This window comes from Mustela nigripes, chromosome 8 (assembly GCF_022355385.1).
Source record: "Mustela nigripes isolate SB6536 chromosome 8, MUSNIG.SB6536, whole genome shotgun sequence".
NCBI classification, from domain to species: domain Eukaryota; kingdom Metazoa; phylum Chordata; class Mammalia; order Carnivora; family Mustelidae; genus Mustela; species Mustela nigripes.
In genome coordinates this window covers 35,957,776-35,971,237 of record NC_081564.1, presented here as the reverse complement: position 1 = coordinate 35,971,237, position 13,462 = coordinate 35,957,776, and the positions used below count along the sequence as shown (strand labels likewise).

Sequence of the window (13,462 nt, the reverse complement as noted above, 5' to 3'; positions counted from 1 at the left end):
TCCACCAGATACTCGATCCAAGGAAGCATAGGGTAGAAAGTGTTCCACAAGACAGAGGGCACCAGCACACTTTCAGGTGGAACTCTACAGCTCAGTGGGCCCCTAAAGTTCTCTGTAGAGTCATAGCACTGACTTTATTAATTTTTAATTGATGGGATATTTCCTTTGCACTTGAGTAGATCAGTTTCTCCAAAGGCTAAAATTATTGATTGTGTGTTCTTCTAAGTGGGGTGTACTTAACTTTGAAGTGTGTGGAGGAGGCAGGTAGGTCAAGTACACATTATCCGCAGATACCAAACCGATGACAGGAATGAAGAACCTAATTTATTGCTTCCAGGCAAAACTGATTCATTTCAATCTGCCCTCCATGTCTTTTGTTAGGCCTCATGATTTCCTTCTTAGGCCTGTATACTCATCCTGGGATCCTATACCCTAAGGCAGTTAATTCATTTTATTTAAACTACATTTTGGGAGATTTTTTTGCATTATATTCAGGGTTTGTCTGTATATTTAAGGGGCTGGTCTACTTAGCTTCTATTTTGCAAACATTTTTAACTATTTACCTAGGATCCTTTCGTACTCTTTGTACAATTCTGTTATTTGTTTGTTTTTCTCCTTCCTCTCTAGAAATGTTCCAAAGCAACTGGTAGAGGTTTTTATTTTACCAAACCGATTCTATCTGCTTTTCATCTAGAAATTTCTGTGTTGGTCTGCTATGGAATTCTTTGATGGTTTCTAGTGCTATAAAAAATGTCCTCCTTAAAAAAATATATATATGTATGTTTTCTGCCGTTTTTGGTGAAGGAGGTTGGAGGGGAGCATCTTGACTACTAGTCCACCATCTTATACTAGTTCTCATGTTTTAGTTGTCCTTTTAAGGAAAAGGTTCTTAGGCACCTGAGTGACTCAGTCGGTTAAGTGGCCGAGTCTTGATCTCGGCTCAGGTCATGTCTCAGGATCGCGAAATCAAGCCCAGATTCAGGCTCCATGCTGGGTGTGTAGCCTGCTTGAGATTTTTTCTCTCCCTCTCCCTCTACCCCTCTACCTACTCCTGTGCACGTGTTCTTTCTCTTTCTCTCTCTCAAAAAATCTTCTCCGTTTTATAAAGTAATGCCTACTCTCCATAAGAAATATAGAAAATGTGGTCAAGCAAGGAGTAAAAGGTTTTCTGTTTTGTTTCGTTTTTAGAGAAGGAGAGAGAAAGAAGTGGCAAGGGAGAGCAGAGGGAGAAGGAGAAAGAGAATTATCAGGCTCCGTGCCCCTGCAGAGCCTGACACAGGGCTCAATCTCACAACCCTGAGATCATGACCTGAGCTGAAATCAAGAGTCAGATGCTTAACCAACTGAGCCCCGAGTGACAGTTTTTTAAAAAAAACACAGAACACTGTATTTTCATAAGTATTCAATATATTCTATTTTGTAAGTTTCCTTTAGTAAAAAAAGAATATTTACGTCTTAAATTTTAGTGAAACCATTGTCCAGTACAGCAAAAATCTCATTTCTAACTTTATAAATGACGAACATAACCTGGTACTGTTGCTATTGAATTCTAGTCCCTGCAAAAGATAATTATAGATTAAAGATTAGACAAGTTTGGCCATATGTAATGGAAGGGTTGAAGTTGTTTTGGTTCACGTGGAGGTTTGGTGGTCTGAGTCTGACAGGATATTACAGGATGCCTTAGCACAAACCCAGGTAGGCTTGATCTTCCACCTCTGCTGCCCATTGTCTTGGCCATCATCCTTATTCCAACAAGATACCTCGCAACTCTAGGCTGTCATCTACAGCACTGTCACAAGTGCATGTGAGATGACCCTCTTTCTTTTGGTCAGGAAAACCTTAACTGTTCTGGAAGCACTCTTGCTAAATTACACTTACCTCTCATTGATCACACTAGGCACATGATCACTCCCAGCTGCAAAGCAACCTAGAAATGAAGTTCTTTGGTTTAACTCCCTGGAACGAAACCAAGACATTGTTAAGGAAAAAGGAGTTTGTGGCAGGCAATAGCAGTGTTGGCTCCAGGGCCCGGGGTCTGTCCAGTGTCTGTGGAAGGGCCTGGCATTTAGGAACTCACAGTGATGTTCCCTGAAGGACTGGATGCAGCTGTCCCTGCCCAGGAAATCACAGCTTCGTATAGTGTCACACACATCTAAATAGATACACATAGTGTAACACACACGTTAGAAGTGTTTGCCTGAATAAAAATGGTACTTTTATTTCTTCATTTAGCCAGATGGTGCTTCTCTCAACAATACCACCCTGTCAGATGGGTCCCAAGATGAAGAAGGGGGTTTTGCAGTTCCTAGGAGTGGCTCTGTGGTAAGTCGTCACCCACCAAAACAATCGCACAGCATATTTACAAGTTCAAGGCAAGAAGAAGCAATTTCTTCAAAACAGATAAGGAAAACTTGAACTAAGATTGTGAAGAAACCACAGCTGCCAGGAGACCCACCAACATTTTAACAGTTAGGAAGTAGGAGACTCAAAACCAAGGAATGACTAGATCTCAATTTATTTTATTTTTATTTTTATTTTTTTTATTTGACAGACAGAGATCACAAGTAGGCAGAGAGGTAGGCAGAGAGAGAGGAGGAAGCAGGCTCCCCACCGAGCACAGAGCCCGATGCAGGGCTCAATCCCAGGATCCTAAAACCATGACCCAGCTGAAGGCAGAGGCTTTAACCCACTGAGCCACACAGGTGCCCCACTAGATCTCAGTATAAAGGGGACTCTGTAAATTGATACCACTGTGGTCAGAAACTAGAGGATGTTCTTTGTGTGTATCAAGCCCGGAAGAATCTGGTACCTTTAGGCCTCTTGACTGAGTTCACACCAGTAATCTGGCCTAATTCTGCCATTTAAACCGAGAAGTCCTTTACCCCTGCAGGATAAATTAAAACACCCTCATCCTGATACTGAAGGCACTATTGCCTTAGAGCTCAGGACTTACCTATATACATCCTCCACTCCAAACACATTCACTCGCTTGGCCTTGAGTGACAGAACTTTACTTCTTTTGATCAGAAAGCCTCATCATGTCCCTCCCCCTCCTAGAACCACTGTACATCCCCACTTGGTGTCTCTGTGCAGGTGCTCTGGCAGAGACCTTGTTCAGTGAGGTCGTGGTTACTGGATGGCAAGTTGATGGCAGGCAAGAGCACCTCAGTCAGGCAGGTGGAGGGGGCACGTTCACATGAGCCTCTGAGCTGTAGTTTCTCATCTTTTGACCAGTTGGAGACAAAAGATGGTTGATGTTTACATGCATAGCACGCTCTCAGTAGATCCCCATTGTTCAGAGAGAACGTCACGAGCCCCAGGTGAAGGAGTTTTCCTGTTGTGTTTTTAGATTTTTGATTTTGAGGTTGCTTTGTTACACAGTGTTGATACAAGAAGCACAAAAGAATGTGAGTGACGATGAGTATCTTATCAGTAGCCCTACAGGTTATGGCACAGATGGGCTAGGGCTTGCCCCCGTTGTCTGACCGGCCAGCTCTGAATCTGGCTGCTATTTTCCTATTTAAGATTGTCCACTGGCATGCAAATGAGTAAGGATGTCTCTCTTTTAGAGATCTTTTTCAGTGCACGCTACTTACTGATGGATGAACACAAAGTAAGTCCCTCACAAACTCTGATAGGTACTGAAATGAGGAGTTACCCTTAAGAGACCTCTCACAGTTGTGCTGTGGTCCTGTGACTGGGGGCTCCTGCTCCAAGGCTTTTGTACAGGATCCTGTATATTGTGTCTCAGCTGCTGGTATTCGTGTGCCCAGGGCACCATCCCTATACATTTGCCTCAACTCTGCCTACATGCTGCCCTGTATGTGCCCATCTCCGAGAAATACGGACTTTGTCTTGTAAATAGTTATAGAATATTTCTACTCCCCCCTTTTCCTGTAACTACTTCCTTATTACAGAAACAAATCATCTTCCTTTATTACTGAAGTAGCCCCCTATGTGATCTCCCTGACTTTAGTATACACCCCTTAAATTTATCCTCCTCACAGCAGCAAGTTGTTGATCTAAACATGCAAGCCTTGTTTCAATGCCTGCTGCAGTTCCCCCATGTCTTTTAGTTGACGTAAAAACCCCTGACACAGTCTGACGCCTCTCTCTCTAGCTGACTTTTCTGCCCCAGGCATTTTATATGAGCCAACGAAGGACGGCATGTGGTTCCATGCACACACCAAGTAACACTTGGAGCAGAATGGTTGCATAATTGAGTCGCTGAGGAGGATTTGGGGTTGGCCTTGTTTGTTAGGCTTTTGTTGATCCATTCATTCATTCACCAAGTCTTATTAGGTATGTATTGTCAGCAGATAGAGGATTCTTGAAAGTTAGAGGGTGTAAGAGAAAGACTGTAATCTTATGTAGCAGTTATAGATAGTATCTCCTGGAGTATGTTAGTCATTCATGTTTTGTTTTTCTGAAAACTGATTGAATCATGATTGTGATATAAATAAAAGTTTCAGCGGTATTGAGACTCAAAAAAAATCTCATTAGTACCAGTCTCCAGTGTGACTTCTTTTGGACTGCTTGATACTCAGAATATCTTTACTTAGAAATATTCAACAAATTGGTTAGTTGTTAGAGTAGCCAGCCCACAGATGAGAACTTAACCCTTACTGCATCTGTACTGAAAATCATTCTAGAATGTTGTACCATGAGGAGAATACATTTTGCCTTCCCTGGTTCTTGGTTATAAGGAGCCACTGACATCCCAGTTAGGTTCTGAAGTTTCTTCTAGATGATAGGATTTCCAGTAATTCAGTGATGTGTTAACAAGGGCTTCAAGGGCTCTGGCCATGACTCTTGTGAAGTAAATCTCACCTGGCAGTATAAATTCCCAGGGACATTTTATTGTCATCTTCAAGACTTCAGAGGGTCCCCAGAACTTGCCCTTTGGAGTTTGTGTTGTGGAAAGGTTTAAAGTAGGCGACCTAACTTTACTAAAAGGTTAACTGTAGCTTGACCAATACTGTTTTTGCCCCCCCCCCATCTTTCATCTTTTCTATATATTTGAAGGGTCAATTTTATGATAATTGTAATCTGTCTATTTATCTATATATATATGGGGTCTGTCTTAATTACTATGGCTCTGTGGTTTGTTTTTGAAATCTGTTGGGATGTGTTCACTCTCATTGTTCTGGATCAAAATTTTCTTTCTTCTTAGGTGTCTTTACTTCCAGATGAACTTAGGATAATGCTATAACCACCCATTAAATTAGTCTTATTAGGACTTCACTAAGAACTTCATTGAATTTAAAGATTAATGTTGGGAATAGAATTTACATCTTAAAATATCGACTCCTCCCACTGAGAAATAATAATTGTGTTTTTCCATTTATTTATGTCTTCTATACTTCAATAAAATTTCATAATATTCTTTCTTTCATTTTTTCCATACACATTTTTCATTGATTAATTACTTAGGAACTTTATAGTTTTCATTGACATCTGAGCCTTGTAATTGTTTTTGTTAGGAATGAAGGTTGAATTATATAAAGCAATTGTCCATCTATTAAAATAAATATATTTTTCTTTGTTAAGCAGTTACCTTAGGAAATTCTGTTGATAGATCTTTCTAATAATGAATTATAAATTTGTTGCTAAATAAAACCTTTATTACATTATGGAATATCAGTTTCTACTATTTTAGCATTTTAACAACTGTTCTAATAGTGGTATTTAGCCTATATATAATTTCTTTTTGTTGTTACAGATACACTAATCTTGGTATGAATATGTTAAGAGTCCTTTTTCAGTGTTTTAGAGCCATATATTAAAATTTGGTGTAAATATATAATTTATAAAATCCATTATGTTTAAGCTTGTATTGTAATTATTTTTCATTTTATTTTATTTCTTTTCAGTGTTCCAAAATCCATTGTTTATGCACCATACCCAGTGCTCCATGCGATACATGCCCTCCATAATACCCACCACCAGGCTCACCCAACCCCGCACTCCCCTCCAAAACCCTCAGTTTGTTTCTCAGGGTCCACAGTCTCTCATGGTTTGTCTCCCCCTCAGATTTCCCCCAACTCAGTTCTCCTCTCCATCTCCCAATGTCCTCCGTATTATTCCTTATGCTCCACAAGTAAGTGAAACCATATGATAACTGACTCTCTGCTTGACTTATTTCACTCAGCATAATCTCCTTGTATTGTAATTTTGTAGTGAAACCTCCAAGACCTGGCATCAGTGTAGACATAGTGTTTTGATTATTTTTTCAGTGGATATGGTTTTGGCATTATATTCATTTCCATCCCAAATGGTGTGAGTTTTGGTAACCTATATTTATTGTAGCAAAACTTTCAGTTTATTTAGCATTTTCAGTATATGCTGTTTGTGTATACACAAATATATACAAATATACACACACACTTATTTAGGTGTATAATTTTAAATTTTCTGTGAGGTAGGTATTTCACCTTTTTTGTTCCTAATATTTATGTCTTTTATCCCAGTTAGAACTGTAAATAGTTGCCTGTTACCAGCAGTTTTTTTTTTAGGAAATCACCTAAAAATAATTGTATAATTGATTATGAGCCTGCTTTTCCTATTGTATTAATATATTTAATCCTTACTAATTTTTCATTCCTTCTTGGTTCTACTTGTATAATTTTTTCTAGTCTCTTGGATTATAAACACATTTACTTTTAATCTTACTTATTTGCATTTAAAGTTAAGAGTTAATCTCTGAATAACAGTTTAACTTTTATCATGGATTTTTGGAATTTAATGTTCTTATTTTCTAACATTTAGCTTTTAATTTCACATGTGATTTAATTTTTAATCCAAGATATTATGAGAATGCCTTTAAATTCACAATTGGATAGATTTTATAATTGTTACTATGTTTTATTTCAAACTTGATGGCATATTTGTCAGTGAATATCACTTATTTATCTCTGGGGTATTAGGTATTTATCCAAACTGGGGAAATACTAATTCAGAAAGTTATGTACACTCCTATGTTTGCAGAATTTTTTACAATAGCCAAGATATGGAGGCAGCCCAAGTGTGCATTAATAAATGAATGGATAAAGATGTGGTATACATGGATGCAGTGGAATATTACTCAGCCATAAAAAAGAATGAGATATTGTCATTTGCAATAGCATGGGTGGGCCTGTAGGGTGTAATGCTAAGTGAAGTATGTGAGACAGAGAAAGACAAATACTATATGATTTCTCTCATATGTGGAATTGTAGAAACAAATCAAATGAACAAAATAAAAAAGGGACAAAAAACAGACTCTTAAATACAGAGAACAAAGTAACGTTGCAAAGGGGTCGCTGGGTGGGAGGATGGGTGAAAGAGATAAAGGGGATGAGGAGTAAACTTATCTCGATAAAGACTGAAAATTCTATGGAAATGTTGAATTGTTATATTGGACACCTGAAACTAATAGGGCACTATGTTAATTATACTTCAATTTAAAAAAAATAAACATGTGTCTCTGGAGAATTTGGCAAGATGTAGATTTGCCAGTTCCAATCTCAGGGACATAAGGGGAAGAAGGGGAAACCTTATTATCTATTAATTCAAGGCAGCTTTATACATAGAGTTATAACACACCAACTCAAACCTTGAGGGAAAAAAGCAGCAGCCAGCTAGTCAGGAAGGTCAGAAACAGCTTTTGAGTTAGTGAATTTCTCCTATAAGTAATGAACATGAAAAATGTTAGGTATGGTGTTTCTTGTGAAGGAAATATTGTACAGTCAAAGTCTAATTTTGAGAGAACTCAAACAGGTAGTGCCAACTTTCTATAGACTGGAATTCAAAATAATCATACCTCATATATTCTACTCTCTAGTCCTAGTGCTGCATGATTTGGGCAGCAGACCAAGCTTCACGGGCTGGAAAACCTTGCCTTTCCTCACCAGTTAAAGCCCCAGCCTTTTATGGTTAGGCACATAGGGAAATGGTAGGACCTGTTATGGACAAGCAAAGGAAGGGTGTTTTAAATGGGAATGGTATTAATATTTCAAATATATTCAAATAACTAGTAAAAATTTCAAAGGAAGCTAGTGTTCATATGTTTAATGGGTGAGTGGATATTTTTACACTATAAATACCAAGCACCTAGCCTTTTCAGTCAACCTACTTAAGAATTCAAAATCCATTTATTGGGAGATTTCTTCTCCTTTTCATTTTTACCACGTCACTCCCCTACTCTAACACATGAATGTTCCTTTGTTTTGTTCTGTTTGGTTTTAGCCCTTAGGAGGGTCTCGACTTCTCTGTGTGGCTTTCCAAGCCTTCCATAATTTGAGCTGACCATCTTGACTATTTTATTTCTCATGTTTTTCTAATACCTTGCCTCAACTCCTGGCAAACCAGTCTCTCCACAATTCCATGTAACGGAAGTGTTTCAGATATTTCCATACCTGAAATTATACCTTCATTTTGGGCCTGAATGTTTTTGCCAGCCGCCTCTGCATCTGTAAGTCCTCTCCATCATGCTTGGAGTTCTAGGTCAGCTTCACCTGCCTCTGGGTGAAACCCTTTCGGGCCGCACCTCTTTCTTCTCCATTGCCCTCCAGTAAATACATAGCTGTGTTGTAGAAATTAGCTCTGAACAGTGGGTTGATTGTTTTTCAGTAATGTTCCATAAATGTTACTCTACTCCTCATTATAAATAATAACTCATGAGCAGGGATCATGATTAAATTTCTGCCTCCCCCAAGACAGCCCCCAGAATAATTTACATTACAAAGGGCAGGCACACCTTCAGTCCAGCAGAGCTGACTAGAGACTTAATAAATCAACTCAGCAGATGGGCACTTCTCCACTTCACAGATTAAGAAACTGACATTTAGTAGGTTTAAGCATCCCAAACCATCAGTTTCAGCCTTTAAATAAAAGTCTCTCAGTTTTTAAGAGTGTTGTCTCCCATTGGTGAGTTATTTCAAAAATTGAGAAAGCATTTCTCTTTTAGAAAACTTCAGAAGACCACTGAAAAGTGGTCCATATCATTTTAAGGATATTAGTGTACAGGTAATCTTTATTCTGTAGTTTTGTTTTTAGTACTACCAAAAATCTGATGGACAACGAATTGTATGGCTCTAGACCTTTTTTTTTTTTTTTTAAGATTTTATTTATTTATTTGTCAGAGAGAGTGAGCACAGGCAGACAGAGTGGCAGGCAGAGGCAGAGGGAGAAGCAGGCTTCCCGCTGAGCAAGGAACCCGATGTGGGACTCGATCCCAGGACACTGGGATCTTGACTTGAGCCAAAAGCAGCAGCTTAACCAACTGAGCCACCCAGGCGTCCCAGCTCTAGTCCTTTTTATGTCTTTTCTTTTTTTTTTCTTTTTTTTTTTTTTAAGATTTTATTTATTTGACAGAGAGAGTTGGCTAGAGAAGGAACACAAGCGGGGGTGGGGGTGGCGTGGAAGAGGGAGAAACATGCTTCCTGCCTAGCAGGGAGCCTGATGCAGGGCTCAGTCCCAGGACCCTGGGATCATGACCTGAGCTGAAGAAAGACGCTTAATGACTGAGCCACCCAGGCGCCCCTCTTCTCATTCATCTACCAATTATAGTAATTGGGAATCTATATTTTAATAATTAGCCATGTATTGACATGATTTTTACACAATTACAATTGTGTCATCTCTTTTGAAATAAAATAGGAAAAAGAGAACACAAAGCTCAGAATTCAAGACACCCTTGTGTAATTTGTAGCACATGATAATCTTTAATGAAACAGGTGTTCAGTTATTGCTAAATAAATATGAGAGTAAAAGAAACAACATCAGGCTCTGGGGAAAAGAAATGAACAGACTTTATATTGAATAGTACATAAAAGATTGGTGATTGAATAGCAAATTTCCATCATTACACGCATTCATAGATACTAACTACCACATTAAAATTTATATTGGTAGAAATGGTAGAATTTGTGTATAAGTTTTTTGTTTGTTTGTTTGTTTTTGGTTTTTGGTTTTGGTTTTTTACTAATACCCATCCAGACTTGAGCAGTTGGCTTGCTTCACAGGGCTTTATAAAGATATGCAACTTCTGGGGCACCTGGGTAGCTCAAGTTGGTTAACCATATGCCTTTGGCCCTGCATCAGGCTTTGTGCTCAGCAGGGTGTCTGTTCCTTCCTCTCCCTATGTGCCACCACTCCCATTCACCTCACCCCCGACCTTCCCTACCATACTCTCTGTCTCTCGAAAATAAATAAAATCTTTAAAAAAAGAAAAGATACTCAACTCTGACAATATTGCAGGAGAAGACAAAGCTTTGGCAGGATCTTAGTGAAGAAAGTAGCAAATTAGAAATAACTAGAAAACACACTTACGGTGTCGGTAATTATTATCACTCTCACAATATTACACTCATTTTTTCCATGGAGGAATTAATATGTTGAGTATTAATAGTAACCAACGCTCATTTTGTGCTTAGTGTGTATCAGATATTGTTTGAAGTGATTACAGAACAAGTAATTTAAAATTCATAATACCTCTTTGAATGTGTTCTAATATCATCATCATTTTATAGATTAGGAGATTAAGCGATAGAGAACTCGAGAGACTTATTCAAAGTCACGCAGTAAGTGGGAGAGCCTGGATTAGAATCCCAGCAATCTGGCCTCAGGGGCCTTTGCATTAACCATCTAGCCACATCATCACCTGAAATTTAAGATCAATATGCATGACCACCACATCAAGAATAAAAAATACTGTCATTGTCAAACTATGTGACATCAAGCATTGTAATTTTTACATCGTAGGAAGGGTATAAGCAGCAAATTCTCAAGAGCTAAGAAGATAGTTATTTTCATCTTGACAGAGTTCTCTGTTGAGAAAACCGTGTTAGCTCTGCAGGTTTGGATTGAACTCAGAAAAAGAAATCAGGTGCAGGCTGTGTATGGAATCGAGAATTGTTTTGTGTGAGAAGAACTTGTGTAAACTGCAGAGCATAAATGTGATGGGAATGTTAGGGAGCATGTGTTTGTATACTAAAACGTCTTGTGTTCATCTTCCCTTGTTTCACAGTCTGTACTCGAGCCTCTTCCAGCCCTACCAGTTCTCTCCAACGGATCTCCAGACCCTGCACAGGCAGTTCAGAATGCAGGGAGTGGTGAGTGGCACATCCTTTTATATCGAACTGAAGCTGTGTCTTCTCGCTTTTTCTCTGGCACTCAGTACAGTTAGCCATGACCTTGTCAAGTCAAAATATGTGGGATTTTTTTTTTTTCTATTTTGATTCTGTCACTCCAGCACTCACTCCTTGCCAGCTCCAAACACCCCATTCTGTCACACCAGACAAAATTAATTGAGCCAAATTGGAAGCAGAATCTTTTTCTCTTTCACTACCCTCACATCATTTAGAAACTACTCACTTGGGTAATGTCTTTGATTTGAGGTCTCTTTCGCAAGGAATCTGGATCTGCTTAATAGTTGTGAGTGGAAGTAGGACACTTCCAAAAATCTCTACTTAGGCTCAAGTGTGTACAGCACCAGAGCAACTCTCACATAGCAACTCTAACAATACATAAAGGCTACAGAGTTACCTTTTAACTGGACCTCTTTCACTTGAGTATTGTATTTTTGATCAGTATTTCTGTTTAAAATTTTAAAATCTGTTGATTTGCAAATTTCTCCATTTAACTTTTAATGTGAGATTAATTAGGTCTTCTATCATTTCTTTTCGTTGTTCTTCTTTAGTCACTGTCTATAGAAGAGGGTAAAAGACATGAGTTCTCTTTTTTATAATCAGTTTTTTTTTTTCACTGCATATGAACAGTTTTTCCAGGCAATGAAAAAAGATGGCAAGCCAAATATTAGTTAGGAATCAGAGTTTAGGATTACTCAGATGATTTCTGGATTCACTTGTTTTTGGCCAAGGAATTTATTGTCTTAATTTCAAACTACCTCACAAGAAATGTGGGACATTTCTTGTTACTCATTTGGCTCTTTTTTAATAAACAGTGTAGGAGGTCAGGTAACCAAATCAAATTACAAGAATTTGGGTTAATTTACATGAACAGACCTAGAAGTGAAGTCCAAATTGAATTTTAACACATCTTAAGAACCAAACCTCCTATAGTTTGGGAGAAACACAGGAGAAGTGAATTTAGGCAGGAATTCTATTGGGGTCTTTGCCCGTTCTCCCTCTGCCTTAAGCTTCTGCTTCCTCAGGAGCAGCAACATTGGGTTTAGATGGACTTAACTGTAATATCATAACATACAGAAGAAATGTCTCCTTTGTGGGCTTTCCTCTAGTAATCTTCAGTGCCTTTCATGAGATATAAGAATCCAAGATTAAAAACATCAGATGATATAGAAAGTTTGTTTGGATAATGATTAGAGAAATTCATTCATATGGAAGTCTGAAGACCCCACATTATTATTTATCTGAACTCCTCTAGGTGAGTCTGATTCTGTTCTTTGGTTGTAAATGTTCTGATGTGCCGATAGGTTAACTTAGAAATATTTTGTGCTTATTTTACAGTACATGATATTGATTGATTAAATGACATAAAAAAATTGTACATCCTTTTTTTTTTTAGATGATGATTATCGGAAAAAAAACATTCCACCAGAAACTGAAGAGCTGTCCTTTGAAGTATCTTATTCAGAAATGGTTACAGAGGCTCCAAAAAGAAGTAAATTCAAGAAATCAGATTTTAAGAAAGAGGACTATGCTTTAACTGTATGTAAAACCTTTCATGATTATTCCAATAACTTCCTATGGTTTTTCCATGGGACAAACTAGGATTTTTTTTTCTTTATTAAGTGTGTGTGTGTGTGTGTGTGTGTGTGTGTGTAGGGAGAGGGCAGGCATCAGTGCTATGCAGTACCCAGCCTGCCTGACCGTACCTGGCAGTACTGTGTTGCAAAAGAGTTATGAGGATGTATGCTTGAATACTGTTTTACAGAGGAAATAGGATTTCCTGGCTTGTGTGATTTCATGAAACTTCTATCCTTACTTATAGGTTAATGCAGATTCTAACTATATACTTAGTTGTGTCTCTAGAAACCACATATCAGAGGGGCTTACTGCAAAAAGTCAATCATCATAACAAGAAGTGAGCACTTGCAGAACAGGCACTAAAAATCCATCAAAAATATTCTCAAGAATTTATAATATTATCATGAAATAGACGAGTGGAGCAAACCTCTATGTTGGAGGGCACAGGTTGTTTTGGGGCAGAAGATGGAATCCACTGGGACTCTGGTTTCAGGGGCATAATCTTCAGGTCCTTGGATGAGGATGCTGGCCCCCAGTTCCTTCAACCAGGCTGGGATTTAGCAAGTGGTAATTACTTAATGAATGATTACAGTTTTTGCCTTGGTTGTTGTTGCTATATATTACTGTTATGTGGAGCCTTGGTTTCAGAAAAAAGGGAAAACAACTAAGTTTTTTTATAGAACAAGTTATGTCCCAAACCGCATTCTACTTTGTTTTGTTTTGTTTTTTATTTTACTTTTAAAATACTTGAGGTT

General features: G+C 38.3%; 1 protein-coding gene across 4 annotated transcripts in view; it reads left to right on the top strand.

Annotated features, from left to right (window-relative positions):
• The window catches only part of ARHGAP28 (Rho GTPase activating protein 28), a 205,675-nt gene that overhangs the window by 144,978 nt on the left and 47,235 nt on the right, over positions 1-13,462 (top strand). For all 4 annotated transcript variants that reach the window (XM_059409227.1, XM_059409231.1, XM_059409229.1 and 1 more), the window contains 3 exons: positions 2,233-2,322; positions 11,009-11,093; positions 12,526-12,668. In XM_059409227.1, coding sequence (XP_059265210.1) covers positions 2,233-2,322; positions 11,009-11,093; positions 12,526-12,668 — 318 coding nt within the window. The remainder of the gene's footprint in view (positions 1-2,232; positions 2,323-11,008; positions 11,094-12,525; positions 12,669-13,462) is intronic.